Source organism: Vidua macroura, chromosome 6 (assembly GCF_024509145.1).
Source record: "Vidua macroura isolate BioBank_ID:100142 chromosome 6, ASM2450914v1, whole genome shotgun sequence".
Classification (NCBI taxonomy): Eukaryota; Metazoa; Chordata; class Aves; order Passeriformes; family Viduidae; genus Vidua; species Vidua macroura.
Genome location: NC_071576.1, coordinates 48433775 through 48444890, shown reverse-complemented (window position 1 = coordinate 48444890; position 11116 = coordinate 48433775). Strand labels below are relative to the sequence as shown.

Genomic DNA, 11116 nt, shown 5'->3' with positions numbered 1-11116 from the left:
GCTTTATTTCATTTTGTTCCTAAGCCTATGTAATATCTTATGAACTGTTTTACAATAGAGAATGAGAGTGTGCACACTTACCATACAATTTGGATGGGTCTCTTTTACTTTAGACAGCAGATATGCAGCAGATATGGTTTAGCACTCCACAATTCAGTCCCTGAAAGTGAATGAGTGTGTGAATGAGTGAATGAGTGAATGAGTGTGGCAGATTTAACCTAACTGTCCAGTCCACCAGAATCCCTCATTATCTTTAGAAATGCTTTGCTATAGCTCGTGATCTGGACATGTCTCCCTATCTCCACTTTTGAGGTTTAAAAAAACATTTTTAGTGGACTGTGTACAATGAGTCTGAGTTATATTTCCAGACTTAATTTGGAGCATCACTATGTGTATGTAAAATTAGAGTTGGTTTTCTCTGCGTACATAATTTGCTTGCATCAGCATTTAATCTCATCTTCCATTTTATTGTCCAGTCATTCAGCATCATGCAAGCCTTCTGTTCATTGTCAGAGTTAAATTTGCATGAAGGGTAATTTCATATCACTGGCAAACATTACAAGAAATGTTTACTCTTTTGGGGTTTTTTATTTGGCTTTTGTCTGTAGTGTAAATATAAGTTTGACCTAATCCTACATGACAATGGAATAGAATATTCCATTATTCTCTATCATTTATTGCTTATTTGCAATACTATGACATGGAAAAGGGGATTTTTAAATTCTTATTTTCTAGGGAAATGTCACATTCTTTTAATGTCCATTTGCTCCATTGAAACTTACTGTTTTCAAATTGTGGATTAAAGGACATTGGATATTTTTATCAGGTGTTTGTCCAAGAGGTTCATTATGGAGGTGTTATTCTAAATATTTGCAGAACTTATGTTTGAGATTAAGTGATTTAAGACATACTTTAAATAAAATGAGTATTAAAAAAATATTAATGTTACTGAAATTGCAAAATTTATCCAGAACTCCTACTGTGGTTTCCCCCCTTCATGTTTGCAAAGAGGCAAAGAGGGTGAAAAAACAAGCTGAAAATTTTACCTGTCTCTATTTCAGAATATTATCAATATGTGTTTGAATGCAGAAATTATTAAATGAAAGTATGTAGACTGCTTTTGATAATTAGTTTATAATAATCTGGTTTCTATAATATATACATATAACAGTACAGCACAATGTAAAACCTTGTGAGCCTCCCTGTTTAGACAGTGATGTAAATCTTCCTGATTCTATGAGTTTTCCACTATTTCAAATAATCTCAAATTTCAGAATCTTGAATAACCATTCTAATAGGATGACTCCAACTCTAAGGAGCTGAAGGTATGCTAATTGGATCAAAGTAATAACTGTTACGTAATTCTATCTTATTATTTCTAATTTTTTATCCTTTTTGAAAAGGAAAGAAATTCAATGCTAAAATGAAGTTCCTTTTATTTGATCATAGATTCAGCTGCTTTGCCAGAGATGGATTGCTACTGAATTTTTCAAATAGATCCTGGATTTAACAATCAATGAGCTCAAGTCCATGGAAGTAATTGAAAAGAAAACCTCTTGATTTAAGTGAGCTTACGTGAGAAGTGTGGACATTACTAGTGGAAATGAGAGTTTGGACTTACTGAGCTACACTTATGTACAGAGGTTAAATTTCACTTTGTTCTTTTTTTCACATTTTGGGAAGCCCATAAATTTGCCAAATAATGTTGAACTAGCAGTATGTATATTAGCAGTGTATACTTTTTCCATTACTCTGAAAAAACAAAAAGAAATCCAGTAAAACAGAGTGTGAAGGGTTTGCTCAGAAGTTCACGGGATCTGATATGAAGTGTATTTTCACACTTTGGAAAGTGAAAACATCAGACATGAGATCAGAGGCTGGGTGATTATCACAGGAAGAGCATAGCCTGAATAGCTGGGTGGGTACAAAGCATACACTAGTGGCTTGGCTTTTAGAATTCTGCTATGCTAAAAGTGAAAAACAGATTAGATAATAAAGGTCTGCAAATTTTCTGTCAGTCTGTGCACTCCAGTGCATGTCAGCATTTTGAAAGGATGTTATTTCATTGCACTGTGCAGAGGCTGAAAGTCATCTGAATATGAAAAACCTTTCTAAGGTTCTGTAACCTCTCAAACCTTTCCTCAGTCTTGATCTGACATTTATTGTGTGCAGGCCTAGCAACCTGGTCCAGTACATCAAAGCTGTTTTGCATGGCTTAAACATGGATCCAAGCTGGACTCAGAATGAAGCCTCTCATGAAGTATATTTTTAATCTTGCAGCAGCCAGGAGCTTTTCTTCATTAAGACTGTAGCCCCAGTGTTCTCAATGACATGGGAGTCCTACACATAAGGTTAGTGTAAACCTGCACAGAACACTTAAATTTGCATTGCATCAAGGTATGCTCCAGCCAATGCATTGGTGTAGTACAGGTGTATAATATGAAATTTACTATGCACAGGAGTTTATGTCATGTCTATGAAAATATGAACAGGAAGTAATGTTTCCTTGAAGCACAGAAGTGTAGACAGATCTGTGACTTAAAATGATTCTGCATGGCAGCACTCTGAAGTTGTTTTTCTGTTATTTAAAGTACCATATATATATATATATATATATATATATATATATATATAATATATATATATAATATATATATGTGTGTGTGTGTGTGTGTGTGTATATGTTTTATTATGCTCTAATATTGCAGAGTATAGGTGCAGTGTAATCTTACAATTTACCCAAGGCTTTCTATATGATGCATTGTGTGCTGGTATGTACATAATTTTAAAATGAAACAACTTTGTTGCTCTTTATTTTTATTTTATCATTTACCTACAGAAAGTATTTACCAAAGCAAAATTATACACGATGACATTGCAGGAGAGGGAGGGAAGGAAAAAAAAAAGCAAAAAATAATCCAACAAACCAACCAGAAGCAAGAACACTGTTTACCATTTATCAGATAAGTGCAAACTATACTTCTTAACTTAAGTTCATTTTGGTCTTTTGTTTAGAATTCAGTCTAAATCTACACTGCAACACAATAAAAATGCATTCTTCAAGACTGGTTCATTTCCTCTGGTGTAGGTAGCTTGTCAAGTGCTCCCACCCCTGAAAAACAGGAAAAAAAATATAATTAATACATATGTAAATATGCATAGCAGTTAAGTAATGAAATCCAGTTTCAGTAATAAAATTTTTTAATACTTTTCTCAACTATAAAAGACAAATCTTTGAACTTGTCATATTTTAATTTATAAAATACTGGGGTTTTTTTTCTTTTGAATGTCAATAATATCTTCCTGATATAATTTTAACATTTTAGAAAAAGCAGTGACAGAACAACAATTATATTAATTTTATTATGTCAATTGATATTGCTGGATCCCACCATCTCATAAGACTTAATATTATCTAATTACAGCTGCCATTCTACAGGTTGCTCTTTATGAGAAGCACTTAGCGCTGGAGGGAGTAATTTCCAAGAGAAAGAGATGAAGGGCACTTGTAGTTATTACCACAGTACTTCTTAGCAGCAAAAGTACTGCCTTTTTCTTGCAGATTAAAATGTATACCTGATCTGAATGACTATTGCCTGAATCTGAACCCCATGAGTGGGGTTTTCCCCCTTCCCCCACCAAGGAACATATCTAAACCAATGCATTTAATGTAGTAAAATTTCATTTAAGCAAATGTGCTGAAGGATTTATACCATTAAAAAATATGGTTTTCACCTACTTAATTTACAGTTCTGGGTTCGTGTAAGAGTTTGTACTAAGCCTTTCCAATAAATATTGTTAAAAGATAATATGTAATAACATTCTGTGTCTGTTGCAACCTGAGACTACAGGAACTATGTCTGCAAAAAGCCAGATCTGGAGATTCATTTTTTGTTTTTCATGAGGACATGATAATGCCACCACCTTTTCTGAGTAAAAACAACTGTTTGTCATCACTGTCCTAAGAAGGGAGCCTTTTAAGCTCATTTGTTGCAGGGAAGACGTAATTTGTAGGTCTGTGAGATGCTTTTTATTTTCTTGTCTGATTTAGCAGCTTTTAGCCTACGCAGGTGGTGTGTGATTGAGCTTATTTTACACCCTTTTTGCTGTGTTCAAATATTGATTTTACTTCCTAGGCTCACCTAGCAGAGTAAAGGAGAGTTTTGGGCTCTTTCTTCACAGTGGTACAACAAACAAACTACTACTTTGTCTATAGTAAATATATATGCTAACAATCTACTTTAAATATGTACTTGAATTATTTCAGGCCCTTAGGACTAACTATAAAGAGGTTTTGTTTTCAAATGCAAATTCAATTCCATAAACACTGGGTTCACATTTTCAATAATAAGAATTATTTTCCTTGGGTGGATACAAATAATTCAGAAAACAATGAGTAAAAAGCATCCCAGGTATGCAGAAAATGAACCAATCTGTTGAAAGTCTCTTTTAATAATGAAACTAAAACGCAAATGTGCACACAGTTCCACAGCATACACTTGCCACAAAGTTGCTTATAATTTGTAATTATAAGTATATATATATTATATATGTATAATATATATATATATATAATATATATTATATATTATATATATATTGTACATATATTATATATATATAATAATTTGTTATTATAAGTAAGAACATGGAAGTTACCAATTCATTGAACTGTCTACTTTTTGAGACAGAAAAAATCCTCAAACATTTGCAGTAGAATAACTTTTTTCTACCTGTTGGTTTCTTTGCAACTATCTGTTATGGTTTTATATATTTTGTAGACAAAATTAAGAAGAGCTGAAGAGGTTTTTAAAAGCTGAATATTGTGTTTGTTTGGGGTTTTTTAGAGCAAAACTAATGAAAATTCAGAAGCAGATAAATTTCTTCTCCACTGAATTCCATAGTAAAGTTACCATTCTTACAGAATCAGCTGTAAGCTGAGCTGTAAGCTCAGCATTTCAACTGTTGTCACAACTGTGAGGCTGTACAGAGATTTTACTTACTCTTCTGAGCTATTTGCCAACATTCAGCTTAGTCTTGTTGCAATTTTGTTGTGCAGCTTTATTGTAGAATACGTGCAAAAAGGGAGATGTGTTTCTTTTGTCACTAACATGTGATGGAATGTTATCAGAACTCCGCTACATCAGATCTCCACTGAGCTGCAATGTCTCAGGATCACCTGCACTCTGTGTCTGAGAGTGGTGCCAGAGGTGCTGTTGCAAGTCTTGCACACTCAAATCTGCAGCAGATGTGTACATTAAGGGATAGTTTTGCCTCCTCAGTAAATTTCCTACCATAAACTGGGAAAGATTAAAAGGTACTCACTAACCTTTCAGATGCAAGTAAGTCAAAAATTCAATTACTGTGCGCACAATGTTTTCATCAGCCAGGGGTCTTCCAAGGTTTCCTGTGGAACAAGCTGGTTGTTACTCACAGTTAACATGATTAAAAAACGCATCATATGAGATATTGTGGCTAAGTTTATGAGTAATCTGGGGAGGGAAAAAAAAAACACCAAAAATATCTGAAATTCCTTTTTCCTTAAAATCCTTGACAGAAAACCTAATTTCATGGAAGGGCAAAGCCTCTATGAGGCAGGTAGCCGCAATTGTCAGAATCAAAATCACTCAGCTTTGTATGCCATTGCTGCATAGCAGCTGCTTTGACACCTTAATGGTTGTGGTCTCTAGGCCTTATGAGATCTGTTGCAGAAGAGAGTTATCCTCTGTTCCCAGCTCTCTCCCTTGTGTCCACCTGCGCCTGCAGGGATAGATTAAATTTCAAATTTAGAAAACAAACTCATCAGCTTTACAGAGCAGTTAAAAGTTCGTTCATGCAGCCTGACTTTGTTCCAAATTAGCCTTTCAAGTGATATAGAAGTGATTTGTGGCCCAAAACCTAGGCCTGAATGTTTTTCTAAAAGTCCAGAAAGCTGTTTTTCACATAGGTATCTAACCCAATACACTTTCTTCAAGCTTGTGGAAATAGCTTTTTGATGCTGTTTTAATGGCCTAATGGGTGCTTGTTATTGCACTTTTGAGAAGAATGCTTTCAGCATCTGTAAATGAGAGGAAAAAAAAATATCAGCCAGGAGTTGGAGGAAGACACCTTGTTATTTTTAGGAGGATGGAGAACTGCTCTCTATTAAGAACAAATGGCAAATAATTTCCCCAAGATTTTTAACTTTTTGCACACAGATGTGGGTACCAGAACCAACAGTCCATTATTATATCACTGAAAACATTATCAGATGGATCAGAAGGCAGACTGAACTCTGTAGCACAGATTTAAAACATTGATGAGAGTTGCAAGGGACACAAAGGTTTCTGGTAAGAGGAGAATAAGCATTTAAGAATGCATTTAATAGGCTTGCACCTAAAAATCTTGTCTTCAGTCTTTGAACTCACACAAAGACATTATTATTATTATTTGCATTAATAATACTCTTTTATTTGAATTTTTCCTTAGCTTTTATTCCCACCTAACCTGTTATGAATTTTTGTTATTATTATATTAGTCACATTTTAATCAAGATTTTATTAGCCATGTGAAATTTATTGGATAAATATTTTTCCTCCATGACCAGGAAATATTGTAGTTATGTGCTATTACCTTATGTACTATTTACTCTGCTATTTAGCTTAATTCTGCATAGTGGAAAGCTTGCAGATTTCAGTAAACAAACCATTTTGATCTTGTAACTTGAAGATTTGACTAATTATGCTCAGAGATGGTTGTAGTTTTGTTGTGGGTTTTTTCGCTGGTCCTAGTGTTAAGTCCCTAATATAGGTTACAAATATTTCTAGGTTATCTGGAGAGCTTATGAATTTTGCAGCATTCCTTCAAGGAGAGCACAGTCCTTTGCAGGAACTCTTTCAAATTAATACAATAATATGTGCATATATTGCCATTTTAAGAAGCTTTTGCAAATAATCAGGAGAAATCCTTCCTTTTCGATTAAAATTTATTTTTATAATACCAATTTAGTAATATAAATTATTATTTTAATAGTATCAAATCAGTAATATAGATTCAATATTACTGATTACCTTATGCATTTCTTATGCATTATATATATATATATATATATATATATATATATATATATATATCTCCTTTGGGTAGGAACTCTGTAATTGTAGGAATCTGTAATAAACTTCTCCTTCAAATAAACATTTGGTGAGGGAAGAGAATGAAGTTCATAGCAGAGGCAGCTGTGTAATTTTTAAGTCTCATCCTGACAAGCTTGGTTGGGTTTATCTGCAATTGTGGAGGCTCAACAGTACCCAGCAAGAGGTCCATAAATCCATAAATTCGTATTCCTTTAAGGGACCTGGGATATGCACAAACTGGGATTATAAATCCCTTATTTTTACATTGTTTTTGACTGGTCATATATTCTTTTAACCCTGGTATTTGAGACAGCATGGTTGGTTTCTTTTCCTTAAAAACTAACAAACAAAACTAAAGCACAGCACTAAAAAAATACCACACACAAACTCCAAACCCCCACTCTGTAAATGTGCCAGAACTGAACTGACAGTCATTCAGAGAGTGTTAACAATTAAGAAATGTATTAATTGTATTAAACTTCTCTTTACGAAGTATGCATGTATGATATTGTAATTAAGCACATGTCCTTTATTTATGAACTTATTTAGTGTTAACTACATTTGCACTGTTCTAGGTGTTATTTAAAATAGGCTCCAAAATCCTTGTTTTGCCCCATTAGTGCAGTGATAAATGTACTCAGGAAGTACTGTGGTCACTTTTATCAGCCTAAGGATGAGATTCATCCCAGCTCACTTTAAATGCCTGCAGCAGGCTTAGTGTCTCCTTAGGAGATAAAACAGGGTTTTTTAGAAGTTTCTGCACCTTATCCTGAAATAGGTGTTCAAAATAAAGCCTAAAAAATGTCAGCTTCCCTTCTTAAGGGAGTCTAGACATACATTTTAGAGGCCCAGCTTCGGATGACAAATCCAGAACAAGGCTGCACTCTTTTCATTGCCATTTTCTAAATTCTGATACATGCAACATCTAAGCATTTTGACTTCAGTTGTGACCAGGTTCTCAATCTTTTAATGAAGATAAGCCACCTTGCTTAATCATAGGAAATACTGAGACTTTGTATTTTCTATAACCTTCATTACTGAAGACACCTTTATGGACTCCTTTGCAAAAAAAACAATTAACTCTGGAGGGGCTAGAGTGGCATTTGAAATACTTACTTGAACAGAGGAAAAGAGAAAAAAACCAAAGTTTTTTTCAAAGCAATATGATCTATTACACATTTAAAGCAACAAAATTATGATACATTTTCCTAATCACTTAGATATTATAATCTATGACAATATAAAGATCACACTGAGTGGCCAAATGTCATTTTTCTTCCTTTCATATATTTATTAGGATTTCTGTTGAAATGCAGAAATAGTTTTGTATCCAAGTAGTCAGTTCAATAGTAAATCAATTACTTAACATAAAAAACAAATCAAAAATGCTTGTTTCCAGACTTCCATTACCTGCTTTAATATCCTCATCGGGCGGTATTTCACGTTTACCAGTGAAACCATGCTTGTCATTAAATGATCTGTGGTTATCTACTGCATCTGATAAATAAATTAAAAATCAGAGGAGTTAATTGACTCAGTAAAAGCTTATCAATATGACCTGCAACAAAGGATAATTCCTATTATCCAGTCTTAGATGTAAAATAGAAGTCTTTGACAAGCACATTTCCCCACAGTATTTTTTCCAATTTGTTTAGCTCTGCTTTGGGTAAATATACTTCCAGACATTTACAGAAAAAGTTAATACCTTTAAGATGCATTAAACTTTCTTTCTTTTTTTTATGTATCCTTATTGTTAGCTAAAAAGAATGAAGAGTGTCAGAGTAAGTATGTGTAGTATTTGTCTATGTGTTACTGAGACTGAAAATACAGAAACATTGGTGATGAATGTTACCACATTCACAAGAATTAATGGCAAAAGGACAAACATTTGAGACAGCTTAGTTCTACATTACTTTCCTTACAACCTGCATTTGTTATCTCCACCCATAAACCAGTACTCCTGTATTTTGAACACCTTGTATATTGATTGTTCACATAGTGAACTGTTAACAGTCTTGAGTTTGCAAGTTACTGGTTTAATTTATTTTGCTTTAATTAAAAAAAATGTAGTCTTATAAAGTCAAGTAGTGAAAGTTTGTAAAAATATTTAAAGGTGAAATCTGAAATACGTGGAGAGGTACACATTTTGTCATTCTGCCCTTGATGTCTATGATGCTGTAAGGTTTTTTGACACTTCTTGTGGTGACGTATTTGTCATATGAAAATTACAGTTCAGAAGCACAAAATGTGAGCAGATGTGTTTCTGGACATAAGGCCTCCCATCACACTTCTTTAGAAAAGAACAGCTGTTGTCTCAGACACCTCAGTTCTATGATAGGCATGTAACAAACATCTAAACAAGTGTTTTTCCAAATGAGTTTGTTCAGTCTTGGAGATTTAGACAAAATTGCTGTATTCAGAGAAGTGAGTAACACAATTTTTGCATTTTGAAAAAATGAAAAAAGAAGTGCCTTACTTACGTGGCCCAAGTAGATAACCAGCACTATTCAAAGTCCAACCCCTTTTGTCTTTCGCCTTAAAGGAAAAAAACATAAGCATGTTATTGCACAACCTACACTGAAAAGGACATTCTCTTAGCAGAAAGAGTCTTCTGAAGGCTCAAAATCAAGAAAAAAAATATTTAAAAATAAAGCAAATCATATTGAAGTAAATATTCATGGTGAGCTCTTGCCCCCCCTTAAGTCTATATTGACATGCTTGTGGTTTGACTGTTTCACACCACATAAGTGATGACTGTAAATCACACTTTGGAGGCAGAAATTTCAACTTTATACTTGAAGTTTATATTACCATCTGACAGCCACCTTAGCAAACAGCAATGTTTCTTTTTATTGCTTGGATTTGCATGACAGCCTCTTCATAAAAGAAGTCCATATGTACATCATTCTTTTGGAGGCCGGTGGGACGCCCATTCAATTTTGGTCTGGCAAGTAGACATTCTTAATCATAGTATTTTTTTACAAGAGAGCTAGTATTCAAAATCTCCAAATTCTTAGCTGGGAAGGAAAAAAAAAAAAAGGCAAACTGTTTATAGCCCGAAATGGTTTTGTGTGCTGCGTCTTTTGCAATCCCTATATCTAAGAACAGCGTGTATCCGTGGGAGGTTCGCGGTTCCTCGCTAGCTGAGACACGGATACTTACTGAGAAAACCAGCCCGAGTGTTTCCGAGAGGGTGGTACAGAGGATTAAAGACAGAAACAGGAAACCGGCGCACCTCTGCATCTGGAAGAAACCGCAGCGGGGTAAACGCTCTGCCTGCCCCGGGGCGCGGGCGGCTGGGTGGGAAGTGGGTGCGAGCGAACGGGCTCCCCAGGGCTGGGCAGCCCAGTTCCCGCTGGGAAAAGGGCCGGGGCTGCGGGTACCTTGAGCTGGGGCGGTCTGTCCCTCGCAGTGCTCCCGTGGCGTGGCCGGAGCGAGGCTGGTCCCACGGCGGGCTCTCACTGCGTGGCCGCGGCTTCGCCGCGCTGCCGCCGCGCTTTATGGGCTGCGGAGCGGCCGCGCCGGCGGAGCCGAGAGCCGCCCACCGCCTCCCCCCGCCCCCCCCCGGGCCATTCCCCCTCGCCGCCCGCCGCTTTTGGAAGGGCAGAAATTACGGCAATCCAATTAGAGGTACTTGGGAGCACGACGCGGGGAGCCGGGAGCTGCGATCAGCCCTGCCCTGTGCCTGCGCCTCCGCCCACGGCATCGGGGGACAAGGGTGCGGCAAGGGAGTGCACATCACTTGTCACAGACTCGGCTACGGGACAGTGCCTGAGAGAAGGTACCTGTGAGAAGTGCTCTGCTCTGCTTCAGAGCACCGCAGCTCCCTGTGGTTCACCCGCGGCCCCCTGAAATCCCTTTGACTCGTGCCCGCTGTCCAGCATCAGGGAGAGGAGCTGCTAAGAGTCTGTGCTTCCTGCTGCTCTGTGCCTGAGACAGCACTTCTCTCAGGGTTATATATTTTATATATAAAAGCCTAGGATTTAGCTCTCTCCAGTGACCAG

At 36.3% G+C, this 11116-nt stretch overlaps 1 protein-coding gene across 1 annotated transcript; it reads right to left on the bottom strand.

Annotated features, from left to right (window-relative positions):
• Positions 1 to 2809: 2809 nt before the first annotated feature.
• Positions 2810 to 10624, bottom strand: GAL (galanin and GMAP prepropeptide). The gene is made up of 6 exons (XM_053980802.1): positions 10496 to 10624; positions 10275 to 10355; positions 9593 to 9647; positions 8523 to 8609; positions 5330 to 5407; positions 2810 to 3112 (listed from the first exon to the last, which is right to left on the bottom strand). The coding sequence occupies exons 2-6, from the start codon at positions 10353 to 10355 to the stop codon at positions 3060 to 3062; spliced, it is 354 nt and encodes a 117-aa protein (XP_053836777.1). The 5' UTR covers positions 10496 to 10624; the 3' UTR covers positions 2810 to 3059.
• Between the last annotated feature and the right edge of the window lie 492 nt (positions 10625 to 11116).